The sequence below is a fragment of the Gopherus evgoodei genome, chromosome 2 (genome assembly GCF_007399415.2).
Source record: "Gopherus evgoodei ecotype Sinaloan lineage chromosome 2, rGopEvg1_v1.p, whole genome shotgun sequence".
In the NCBI taxonomy this organism is placed as follows: Eukaryota; Metazoa; Chordata; order Testudines; family Testudinidae; genus Gopherus; species Gopherus evgoodei.
Window position 1 is genome coordinate 58,913,226 of NC_044323.1, and position 13,559 is coordinate 58,926,784.

General features: G+C 40.3%; 1 protein-coding gene across 1 annotated transcript in view; it reads left to right on the forward strand.

The window, feature by feature from the left end:
* The first annotated feature begins 8,689 nt into the window (after positions 1 to 8,689).
* Positions 8,690 to 13,559, forward strand: part of LOC115644949 (ATP-dependent translocase ABCB1-like) — an 81,838-nt gene continuing 76,968 nt past the window's right edge. The window contains 1 exon segment of the mRNA XM_030549378.1: positions 8,690 to 8,807. Coding sequence (XP_030405238.1) covers positions 8,690 to 8,807 — 118 coding nt within the window.

A 13,559-nucleotide genomic window follows, 5' to 3' on the forward strand; every position in this document is an offset into this window, starting at 1 on the left:
AACTTAATGAATCACGATATTGTCTGTAAATAATTAAATGTTTCCCTAGGAACTGGATACATATTTTCTGTATGACAAAGGATAATAACTGCACAGTTAGCAGCTGAGAGTTTCTATGAAATCTCCTGGTAACGTTGTATGATATGGTGCCCCTGAAAGGCTTGACTTGCTGTGGGTTGTCACTGTGTTTTGTAATTTTCAGTTTGATAGGAAAGAATAGTTGATCCAGTTGTAACTTTCTTTGTATAGAAACAGTGTATGTCTCTTGAGGGGAAGTGCTTTGAGCTACTCAGAATTATACCTGGGCCTAAATTTTTTTAAATGGCCAGTTACTTGTGGTGTTTGGGATTTTAGCTGTCCAATTTAAGACACCTTAAAATGGCTTTGTTTCCAGATGGTGGGAGCTCAGCCCCTTTTCCAAAATCAGGCCCCTCCAAGACATATCACTTAGGACACACAGAAAGTAAGGCATCCAAAACCACTAGTCATTTATTTTAGAATGTAGTCTGAAATGCCTGGGTCCCCCTGAAAATATCCACATCTGTAAAACAGCTTTGGTATGTGTCATTATATTGTAGCACTGAGGCTGAAAAAAGCATTTTTATTATCAACCTTTATTTTCAGACACTGCCAACTTTCATGAAAAAAATCCATTGCCCTGAAACCTCACATTTGGTCTCAAGCTGAGAGTGAAATTTTTGGTACATTTAGTAACCTTACATTGGGTTATTTTTGAGTTAGTCTTTCAAGGAAAGCCCAATTTTTCATGCTTAAAAAAATCAGATACTTATTTGTCCTTAGATAACTCAAAAATTGTGCAATATTTTTCTTGCTTGTATTTCATCAATTCAAATTTTTCTCAGTTCTTATTGTTTTCCTTATTGTTGAAGACCAAGACTGTTAAAAACATGTAAGCTTGGCCTGGACCTAGTTCCCACTGATAAAATGTAATGAAGAGAAGTTAAGATTGACTGGGGCCACCTGTTCTTGGTCCCCAAGAGAAATAAAATCCTGGTTAGCTAACAAGAGCTTCTCAGTCAAGGTTCCACTTAACTCCTCATTAATTCAATTCTGTTTGGGAGAAGGTACATTGACAACTTTAAGGTTGATAAAACTTTTATAGTCTTCACTAGGAGTAGGACCCAGGGCCTCTGAAATATCACGCGAGCTGTTTAGAACTGGATCGTGGATTAACCTTTGTGAGGTCCTTTGAAAAAGGAAAGTGCTAATAGGTATTCTAATACTGCACTCCAACCACATTATTATCTGCAGTGCAAGTCTCTGCTGGGTATCCTATAAGTGTACAACCGCTAGAACCCCCAAGTGAAGTCAATGGGACTTCTGCAAGCAGATACAGAACAGAGATGAGATCTTTGGTATAAATCTGTAAGGGCTATCTTTTCAAAGGCAGGCATCTAAGCTGTTCTAACAAATGTGTGTAAATGTGAAATATTGGGCCTGCATCAATGCTTGCATAAATTTTGCATGGTGCAACTCTAAGTAATAATAAGCATACCTCCCCCTTTTTTTTATGTTGTGTACTCGTAACTACACCCACATATTTAATTTGTCATCCCATCATGAGTTTTTTGCCTTATTTAGACTGCATACTCATCACAGAGCTTTGTATTTGGCAGCAAAACTCCATGCATAGCTATGGTGCCGTATATATAATTTTAAAAATTAAGTTTGATCTCTTACGCAAAATGGTGAAAATGAGGGACATTTAATCAAATCATTGAGCAGCTTGTTCATGGTATTTCCAGTTGAAACCTGGTTTTAGGCATAGGAAAACACACACAGAAAAAAAAGGTTGGTTGGCACCAGATATAGCTAGGATTCTCGGCAATGAGGGTGGCATCTGTTCTGTTAAGAGGGCTTTGAAATTATTAGCAAACTTTCTCCGTTTGGTGCTGTATCTGACACAGGATATGGGGCTGATTGGAACAGAGGTAGGAGATGTAGGCGGCATTCCAGGATTCCTTCCAGAAGACCTCAGCATGAGGGATTGGAAAGTCTCTGCTCTAGTTCTGTAAATATATTTTTTTTTACTTTTGCCTTATTTTAACTTAGTGAAGATACATGGGTTGGAGTGTAAAATCCAGGACTGCTGGCAGCTGTGTTCTTCTAACAATTAATTAGATTCTTATTAGAACTGGATAGGGTGGGGGCAAGAGCATCGCTTGGTCCTTTCATCTGCTCTTAAAAGACTCCATCCTATCTCTAGAGCAAATACACATCAATTACCCACATTCCAAATTTCCTTCCGAGGATAAATTCATTAGTGTTTGGAAGGAAGTCAGGCCCAGATACTCAAAGCTATTCAGGTGCCTAATTCCCATTGAAATTAGCAGCAAAATATCTTTGAGAATCTGGGCTTCAGTAACAACACTAATGAGACCATATAAGTGCTAAACTAGCTAGCTGTCACAGTAGCATTTTGTTAGATAGTAATAAAAATAAGATCCTTAGATAGTAAAGATTGAAAATCACGTACCAGGGTACATAAAAGTAAACATGGCAGAGATGTAGTGTCACTCATTTTCAGGTAGGTAGAATATAATCACTTTAGTATTTAGCCAAGAAAAGACATCACTATTAGCTCTATGCTTGAAAGAAATATCGTGGATTTTAAAGGAAAGCAAGTTCCCCTTTATTTGGGTGAGTATAAAAAGTCCTAGTTTGTCTTAATTTTGTGCCCTGGCCAAGTAAATTTTAATACATATTTTGGGTATACTATAAAATATTCAACTTCACACTCTCACACATGGGAAATATTTGAAATAACTAATTGAATGTGAGGAACGTGGTGTTATTTAGACTCGTAGCCTGGCTAATCCATACCCTACTTAAATTTCTCTATTTTATAATGTCCATTTTTACCTATCCATAAGTAATTTTCTTTGAACTGGTTTGCATGTAATTTGCACCCACATTCTTGTTTAATATTTATTTAACTATTTCTTTGTGCCACTGAAATTTGAAGACGTTGTTAAACCTCACAACAGAATTCCGTCACACCTGATGACGGTACGCCAGTCTGTCCTGAGATGTCATTTATTCTGTTAGTGCAAAATATACTATGTGCTGTACAACACAGAAAGACATTGTCCCTTCTATGAGGAGCATAAAAAATAATATAAGAAAAGACACCATGTATGAGATAACAAACAGTAGAAGGTGAAGGAAAGATGAGGATTATAACAGTCAGATCACACTGGCACTCCATTTAGTTACATGCACATCTTGGTGTTTGAATTCAAAGGTGGCTTTTAAAGACAATGCTCAGTATTTCTTATAATTGACTCACGTATTGGGGGATCATTCCTTCATTGTTCATTTACAAAACCTTTTCCGTTCACCCTTAAAAGGCCCCGGGTGCTCCAACTGTGCTGACTGGGGAGTGAAGAGACATTGTCTAAAATTAAAATATAATGCCTGTGTTTGAAAAAGGGATAGCAGGGAAGTCATCAGAATTGCATTCATCTCAAGTTGTCTAGAATCAACCCAAATCAAATGGGCAAAGTATGAGAAACAGTATGTAGTATTATGTGAAGCATGCTTCATTTTAGAGAAATAGTAGTTTAGATTTTAAAATAATATATATTGTTATAGTAACACATATTGAATCCTGTGGATTTAGTTAACAGTTAATTAAGGCCCCCGATTTAATTCCCCTTTAAGCCTGGACATCTTTCCATTGGTTTTGATGGGAGTTGGATTGGGACCTAAAAGAAGCTGTTTTCAGAGTGAACTTTAAATGTCTTTCATACCCTCGGTCCCTATGCAACTTGCCTCTGATTTTCACCCACATCACTCCATCAACCTACCTAATCTTTTCCCCAAGCCCCATTCAATACCTGGGGCAACCAGGCTGCAATGGTTAGAAACTAAGCTTAGTAGGCCTTGCCAACTCATAAATCACACAGAGCCATTGTTGCTCATGGGGATCAGACACTGTCTAAGGTAGCAGTGAAGATGTCCTGGTTCTGAGTATTCTCTGGTTGTCACAGCCTTGCCCCCTTTTTGCAAGGGGATAGCTGGGTTCCTGCTCACCCAGATGCTCACTAAACTACATGGGGAGATTTTCAAAAAATAGGAAATTTAGGAACTCAAGTTCCACTGGGTCTTGGTAAAATTTTCAAACACATCTAAGCAATGTAGGAGCCTAAGTCCCATTCAAAGTCCCACACAGTTACTCCTGGTTAATAAAAAACGGAGCAAGAGATATTCAGAAGCACCTGAGCTTCTTAATCCTTTAGCTGCTTTTGAAAATCTATCTCATGGTATTTACTGAGGAGGAGTGTTAACTGGAGAAATATTATGTTAAGCACAGAAGGAAGATCTTGCTGTTTGTACTTACACATTTGTTTTGTCTTATCTCCTTTTTATTCAGAACTGAGTCAATGAAGCTGTGGGAAGCTCAATGAATCAGGGAATCTGTGAGCTTGTCTTTGCTGGAATTGTGGGAGTAGCATCTTGGGCAACTGGACTGGGAAAGAGTTAAAAAATCCTCTCTCTTTCCTTGGGCCATTATTAATCATGTGCACGTGGTATTAATATGTCCAAATATTGTAAATTAAAAATATTGCCTCATTATTTAATACCAAATATAAGGACAAAAATGTACAGTAGAAAATAATGAATAATAAAACAATAATCTTTTAGGCCTTAAAACTAATTAAAACTGTTCCATATCATATTAGACACAAAGTCATAAGTCATAGCATCAGCAATCCAGTTTCCTTCATTTAAAGCTCCCTCTGAAAATATACCTTCTTTTGGGTCCCTTTCTAGTTCCAATTAAGTTAAAGTGATTAGAAAAAAAATTGGGACCTGGATTTTTTTCCCCAAGTTCATTTTACTGTTTATCTAGAAATATTTCAGTCTCAGTTACTTTACCTAATGCACTCCTTGTTTCTCATTACGATAACCAGGGAGGGAGGCAACGCTACTAGACAAACAAATTTACATTAACGGTAGTCATCAAAATTCACTGTGAATGTATTATTCACAACTGACCTGACATTACTCAGCCAGAATCTCATGCTCGATGACCTACTTCAGGAAGTTATATATAAATATTTCTAAAACTGATTCACTTACAATTCTCTTCCTCCTATGTTGATAGCATATAGTTTGAAAGAGAAGAGGAAGGGCTAAGCGAACAAAGTACATAGCATTAAAAACATGTGTAATCATAAAGTAAATAACCTTTCACATGTTGGTTTGCCAGTATGATAAAGAGACAATAAAAGTTTCCAACAGACATCCCTTCTCTGACAATATTAGATCTCTTATGCTTTAGAAAATGGATTGGAGGTCTGTTTTCATACAATAAAATACTGACACACTTCCTTATTGAATCTACATTCAGTAAACATCAATAATATAGGTAATTAACATAACCAAGATTCAGTTTGTTTGTGCAGGGCCTAACACAATGTGGCTCTGGTTCTGATCATAAATAATATAACTATATAAGTAATATAAATAATAATATAGCATGGAATATGTATAAGGTTACAACCACTGTAGAGATGTAAGCTCGTTAATTCCAGAAGAGTGGGATCATGAATAGTTAATTTTAAAATAAAAAAATTTCAGGTTGTGCAACTGTAGCAGGGTGCTGGTGCAAAAGCACCTAAATACCACTGCTCAGCCAGCTCTAATCAAGATAAATAGATTGGGGCTGGTGAATCAGACCTGAGGCCTGGCCTGAGGACTGGCTCCACCTGCTGGCCTTACAAGCCAGCAGCTATAAGGGCTGGGAACCAGAAGAAAAGTCCAGCCAGGAAAAGGTCAGTCTCCTAGCTGTGGGCTGATTGCTTAGAAAGAGGGAACTAACCCTGCAAGCCTCGCATATAGCTGAACACTGGTGGTGGGAGAACTGTGTATGTGTAAATAAAGACTCTCTGCACTTTATTCAGTTCAGCCAGTGGGCCAAGGAAGAGGGGCGGGGATGGGCCAGAGAACCTGTCACCACAATACATGGTCCTGTGTCGTTCAGCTCTGTTATTGCCTTAGAACATCAACAAGGCTATGTTTTCAGGCCCTCTAAAAAAGTTCCCCTGAAGCTGAGAGCTACTGTGCAGCTCAGGAGAAAGCTGATTTGGTTTTGGTTTTGCTTTGCTTCTAGGGAAGTTTGATGACATTTTTTGTTATGTGAGAGCTTTAGAGAAGTCCGCAAAGGGATGATTCATCCTACCCCCACCCTCCCTTACTGACTTGCAATGTTACTGCAACACAAAGTGCAAGCAGGGCAGAGGTGGAAGGTCTAGGGACGGAATTGTCACATTCTCAGAAGTGAGAGCCCAGGGATGAATACTGTAAGCCCAAATTCCAGAGTTTGGGGCAGAGGCTTTACATTTTCCCTGACCTGAGTCTAACAACACAGAGCAGTGACCCTGCCAGCAGGTAGGGGATCTTGGGGGACAACTACTGCACTGGTGCGGTGCAAAATAAACTTTATTAAGAAAATGCAAAAACAGGGAAAATTCAATAGTGAGGGGTATGGGGTTTGTTAAGGTAGACAATTGGGGAGGGGTTTCTTTTAGTAACTAGTATAGGGGGTTTCAATAGTGGGGTACAATACAGTTGGTAACCAATTAACACTGAAGTATAAATGTAACAGGTAGCTAACAATGTCTATGTAAAGGGTGTGTCACAGCAGCATATAACCAACTAACAGTTATGGGTAAAATGTGTTAAATAACCAACAACTCTAGGTAAAGATGAGTCACAGTGGTGTAAATGTAAAATGTGAGGTGTGTCAGAGAGAAAAAAGGTAACCAATGGGGTTTTATGCTAGACTTCAGTAATACAAATGAGGTTTGGCAGCAGTAGGAGCAGGGGAAGGGATTAAAAGAGAGAGAGAGAGACAAAGGCAGTGGTAGAGGAATGAGGTTGGGGGATGGGGGAGAGGAGCATGTGGTGGAGCAGAGACCAAAGGCAGAGGCGCTGCGGAAGGAGATTTAAACTCAGGGAGGCACAGAGAGCAGACAGGTTGCAATTTTAAACAGCAGAGAGACTGCAACGAGTGACTGGGGAGCTCTGGGGAAGACAGGGGCAAGCTTGGGAGGGAGGTTAGGGCAGCGGGAAGACAGACTTAACCACAATTATACAGAACACAGCAAAATCTTATTCATGATCCAACTTAACCAAGACTACACAAATTAGCAAGTAACAGAACACAATGCAACAATTCTTTTTTAAAGCTAACTTACAGAGCACAATACAAACAATTCTTTAAACCTAACTTAACCACAGCTATGCAAAATGAAATTACAACTTATCTAGACTAAGAACCTGATTCTAATAGGTGCACCTTACACTATGCCGGTTCTTTGATTGGGAGGGGGAGCAGTTCCAGAGGGCAGAGGGTGTGTGCCCAGGGTACAGCCCCCGGGGGCAAGGGTGCCTGCAGCAGTGGAGCAGCTGCAAGCTGGCGGCCCAGGATACAGTTCAGGAAGGCACAGCTTAGCAGCGGCACAGGCTTATTTTTAGCAGCAAAGGCGCTGTGAAGCAAGAAACAGATTACAGATACGGACCAAGGAGTTAGCTTGGGTCTATCTGCTGGGGAAACAAGGCCAACAGCTAGGAGAGGGGGAGTCTGCAAGAGGGAGTTCTTACCAATCCCCAGGACAGCAGCAAGCACAGAGGCAGGAACAGCAGTAGCATCGGAGGATGGAGAGAAGACTCGATTCGCTTACAATAATCAGGAGATCTCCAGGCACAAATTCATTGTTCATGGGAGGGGAGTTTAAAAAAACAGGGGTATGCTCAAAAACAAACAAGAGTGGGTAGAGGGCCCCCCAGAGACCCCTAGCTGATCAGACCAGGTGGCAAAGCAAGGACCTTCTCCGACGTCTGATCAGAAAATGTCCGGCTTTAAAGGCAAACTCAGGTAGTTTCCCACCAGTACTTTTGATTGGCTCCTCTTGATACAGGGGAGGAGAGAAGGCAGGGAAAGGCTGCAGGTAAGCATAGGCATGCCTGGGCATGTTCTGAGCCACAGGTATGACTCATATGCTTAATTAGTTGGCCACTTCAGGTCTTGCATTTCTGGGTAGCGCCCCCCACACCAAGCCCGGTTCTGAACAAAGGAGCCAAACAAAGAAACAAGAAGCCCCCTCCCTAGGCAGAGCAATGGCTCCAGTTAGTCTGTACAAGCCATTCCTATGAATAGGGCTGTGACTTTAGTTAGCACAATGGCCGGGAGGGGCAGCCACACAGGACAAACAGAAAGGAGAGGGGAAAAAGGAATGCAGCAGGGAGACAGCTGTAACAGACAAGCAGATAATGTCAGTTTCTCCCTAAAAAGTAAGAATTCTTGGATGAAGCTGTGGAGCTGTATCCTGTCAAATTGCATGTGAGAACATACAGATGACTGCACTGAGTGCACTTACTTTAACCCCTTGGAGCCTGAATTCTTGTACAAAAAAATCAAGAATGGGAGGGGAGAGAAATCTAGTGGCAGCTGAAGGAAGGTTCAGAAAGGACACAGGGTGTTAGGATAGTGAGAAGGGGAGGAATGCCAGAGCAGTGAGGAGTGGCCTGGAAGAGGAAAGCAAGGTAAGGAGCCATGTGACTGGCAGAGGAAGCTTATGAGCAGACAAGCAGCAGCAGAAGGGAAGTCTGGTAGGTGGAGGTAGGACAGATTGGCAGCAAACCACGAGCTGCTGGGAACATGAACCACAAGGTAGCTGTGTGTGCCAGGCAGCCAGTTGGGAAGCGCTGCAGTGCTGCCACGGGACAGCAGGCTCTGCGGAGAGAGGGCTGCAATATATATGGCATCATCACAGCATGTAAGTGTGTATAAAAGTGTAGCCCTGTGTGGCAGCCATAACTTTTATATTCGTAAATTCTCAGCCACAATATTGTGTTAAACTAGTTTGTTCCTCTAAATTGCTCCATCCTAGAGATTTTGAGTGAGCACCAACAGTGTTTTTTTCATTGCCTTGATAAGTACAACACTGCCAATGAAGGACCGCAGCCACTGTAGCCATTCTGATGAGAAATGATCACCAGAACAGCAGGGCAAGCCGTGCAGAAGTTCACATAACACTAAGGTGAATGGAAAAGCTTCTGTATGAACATTTTAAAAACAAAGCGCCAGTCAAATCAGATTTTAAAAGTAATTTTGAATTCCTTCGGGGAAGTGGAGCTTGACACACCTGGCAATATTTTTTAATGTTTACGTTTTCTTGAGCACAAATTGCTACCCTTCATTTGCCTTTGGAGGCCTGATTCTCTGAAACCTATGAACACATGTGCATGAACATGCTTCCTTGCAGTTGATAGATGGACCTTATACATGCAGAAATGGATTTGTTTTATTCATGCAAAGCATCGCCTATGCAGGTAGGTGTTTGTGCGAACAATGTGCATCTGCATTAGATGGAAGCCAGGGTTAGACCCACTAATAATCAGGTTTCTTGTGTCCTAGAAGAGTTTATGCAACATTATGTGAGCTGAATCCCTGCCAATCTTTCCCAAAATACCATCTTGAAGTTGAAAATTTATGATGACTTTATTGGTTATTCATTCATTCTATATCCAGGCTCACTTACTTTCATTCCAAAAACTAAAGCAGAGGTTTTTGTAGGCTGTTTACTGGCTGGCTTTGGGAATTGGTAATGCTAGACGGAACTCTACCCATCTGAGCCCCAGTCTTGCTCCTCCTGATGTCAACTGGAGTGTTGTTAATGTATATTATTCATTTGTATTACAATAGCACCTACAGGCCCCAACTGAGATCAGGCCCCATTGTGTGAGGCACTATATATATATCCATAAATGCTTATACCTTAAATAGACATATTGATAGAGAGTGGGCTAAAGGATGTATTATCTCCATTTTACAGGTAGGAAAATAAGGCACTGAGAAATGGAGTGACTTGCCCAATGTAACAAGGAGTTCCTATGGCAGGAGTTAGTACCAGGTTACCAGTATGAGGCCAGCTCAGATTGGCAGTAACCAAATAAATTCTTATGTACCAGCTTCAGTGATGTGAGCTCAGCTAGTGGTTTCAATCCAGCTCCCAGGTGGCCAGAGCACAAGCATCTTTAATTTGGTATTTCCTGACTTTTGAGTGAGTAATTTTAGAAGTTTGAAGTTCTCTTAAGAAATTACAGGGGGGGAATATCCTTCATTACGAGCTTTAAAACAATACAAAACCCATTTGCTAGACAGCGATAGACAAAATGTACAAAGCATGCACTCCTTTAGAAAATGTGCACTCAAAGACATTAAGAACCAGATTTAAAAAAAAAAATCTTCAGTACTCAGCAGCTCCCATGAAGTGCTGAACACACGTTTGAAAATCTATTTCATTTTGATGCCAAAGGGTATGTCTACATTGCAGTTAGCGGGATGATTGCAGTCTGGCTAGGAATACTTTTAATCTAGCTATCTCAAGGGCTGAGAGCATTGAAAACATAGAAGCCCGGGCTTCTGTGCAGGCTAGCTGCTTGAGTACATTCCCAGGTGGGCTGTACAGCTTGTGCTGAAGCCCACACTGCTATGGTTTCATTGCTCCTGGTACCCAAGTTAGCTAGAATAGGAGAGCTCAGATATGTCTAAGTATGCCACCGTCACAGCTTCAATTGCACTGTAGACATACCCTAAGTGGGAACAGGGTTCTTCATCCTGAATCTGTGCCTTATTGAATAAGGCACTGGTTCACGCTGAGCCCTGCCTTACTCAGTGTGCAGCTGATGAATGAATGAGTCAAAGTTCAGAAAATGATTTTTAAAGAATTCAGATTCCATAATGGTTCATGCTCATTGCAGCCCTCCTGCCATTAGACTAGTAGGAGATCACTATGCCCTTATCGTTATTGTAAACATTAATGCAAATGTGGAGCAGAGCAGAATTGTTAAATCTCCATAATTGGGACAAGTTGAAATGGATTTTAACTAAAACACTGGAAAGAGCATCTCTGAACAAGAAACAGTTTCCAGGCCAAGTGTCAGCTTTCTATTATACCTCAGTCCCTTGCGGAACAGCTCAAGCTACCATCCAAAAATGTTTATAATGACGAACATGGGGTTTTATCCTGGGTGTTTGCAAATGGGCTGACTCTCTACTCCGACTTTCCAAAACCCATTGACCCCAGAAAGGGCCCAGGCTTTGACATGCTTAACCTAAAGTATAAGCTATTAGAAGCACCTGCAAAGGCAGGCTTTAGGATTAGAGGCTTAGACTCCAATAGGCCACGATGAATTAGGATGTAATTATAGGGTTGACCATAAGGTACAAGGAGTCAGAAATTTCATTCTGATCCTCCAACCTGGACTAATTTGCTTTTTTGGCCCTGAGCAAGTCATTTAATCTCTCTTTCTCTCTATAAAATGGAGTGATAATAGCTCTTTCTTGAGGGTGTTGCAAGGAGTAATGAGTCTGTTTGTAAATCACCCTGACAATATAAAACACCTTATCATTTTAATAATTATGAGGCTATAAAGCCAGCAACATAATAATATAAACCCCAAGAATTAAGTTTGAATAATGGTGCCATCACCGGACTCCAACATTGAAATTACAGATCCAGCATTCCAAACGTTCCTGTTTTCAGTTTATATAAGACATGGATCAAAATGTTCAAAAATATTCTTCTGTCTTGGCCTTGTGGGTTCATCTGAAACATATCCCAAGTGGCATTCAGACATAGAGGAAGTGCTTGTTTTGATTAATTAAATCTGATCATTCACAGGTGTGATGTTATACCCAGGAATTATATTTTTAAAAAACATGAGCTGTCTATTGGATAATGGAATGGAGAGTGTGTGTATAAAAATTGTGATAGCACCTACCTGGGAGCGGTTGCTAACACTTTAGAGGATAGGATTAAAATTCAAAACAGCCTTGACAAATTACAGAATTTCATCATGTTGATTTCAGACCAATTCTTTAATGATAAGTGCAAAGTACTACACTTAGGAAGGAAAAATCAAATGCACAGCTATAAAATGGGAAATAACTAAGTAGGTGATAGTAGTGATGTAAAGGATATAGGGTTATGGTGGATCACAAACTGGATATGAATCAATGTGATCTGTTGCAAAAAAGGCTAATATGATTCTGGACTATATTACTGTAAGTGTCATATGTAAAACATCGGGGGTAATTGTGCCACTCTGCTTGGAACTGGTGAGGCCTCAGCTTGTGCTCTGTCTCCAGTTTTGGGTGCCACACTTTAACAAAGATGTGGAGAAATTGGAAGAAGAGCAATAAAAATGATAAATGGTTTAGAAGACCTGACCCATGAGGAAGGGTTAAAAAATTGGGTAAGTGTAGTCTTGAGAAAAGAAGACTGAGCAGACCTGATAACATTCTTCCAGTATGTTAAGTGCTATTATAAAGAAGACTGTGATCAATTGCTCCCCATGTTCACTGAAGACAGGGCAAAAAATAATGGGCTTAATCTGAAGCAAAGCAGATTTAGGTTAGATCTTAGGGAAAAAATTAATTATAAGGGTAGTTACTTTCTAGAATAGGCTTCCAATGAGAGGTTGTGGAATCCCTGTCATCAGGGGTTTTTAAGAACAGGTTGGATAAACACCTGTCAGAGATGGTCTAGGTTTACCTGGTCCTGCTTAAGCACAAGGGGATGGACTAGATGATCTCTTGAGGTACCTTCTAGCCCTACATGTCTATGATTCTATCTTTAGTAAAGTATTGGGGCCTGCTTTTGCAAACCCTTTCGACTCACGTAGTTCTCACGCATGAGTGATCTTGTTAATTCTATTGGGGCTGCTTACAGGAGCGTTTGTGGGACCAGGCCTTTAATTAGGCACAGGATCACACAAATGATACAATATAAATGACTGCTTTCCAGGGCTGGCAGTAGCCTGCTCTTTCCACATGAGCCAGTGTCTGGTGAGCTTTAGGGTACAGTGCCAGGCCTATATTATCATTGCAATAAAAATCAAATGGCTCATTTATTTGGCCACACACTTCTAGTAGCTTTTGTTTATTTATGGTCATGATTTTCAAAAGGAACTAGTGACTTTTGGTACTTCACTTTTGGGGGCCCACCGTAGAAGGCCTAACTTTCAGAGGATACATGCTCTATGCTTTCTAAGAATCTGTCCCCTTTAAGGTATCTAAAGTTGGGCACCCAAAATCACTAGTCACTTTTGAATATCTTGGCCTGCATTTAAAATGTTTTAATACCCACCACAGCTGCAATTGCTACAATAAAAACCAATTAGTAAAACTCAAATGACCACATTGTATAAAGCCTTTGAATTTGATTTCTAATTGTTTCTTAGTAAGCTTGGGCCTAATTCTCCTTCCAAGGCAAAACTAGACACTTGATAAATTACAGAGCAGTACATTTGGTAACTGTAAAACGATTTACTACTTTCTATAGTTTATAGTTAATCCATGGAATTCACTGCTCAACGAGGTCACCAAATCAAGTTCTGTGATGGGATTTTTAAAACAACAAAATAGGACCATTAATTCTATTTTTCCTCTGTATGAGTAAGCTTATGATAAGGGCAATCATAACTTACCCTAAAATATATGTGCTGACACCTGGAAAGGGTCT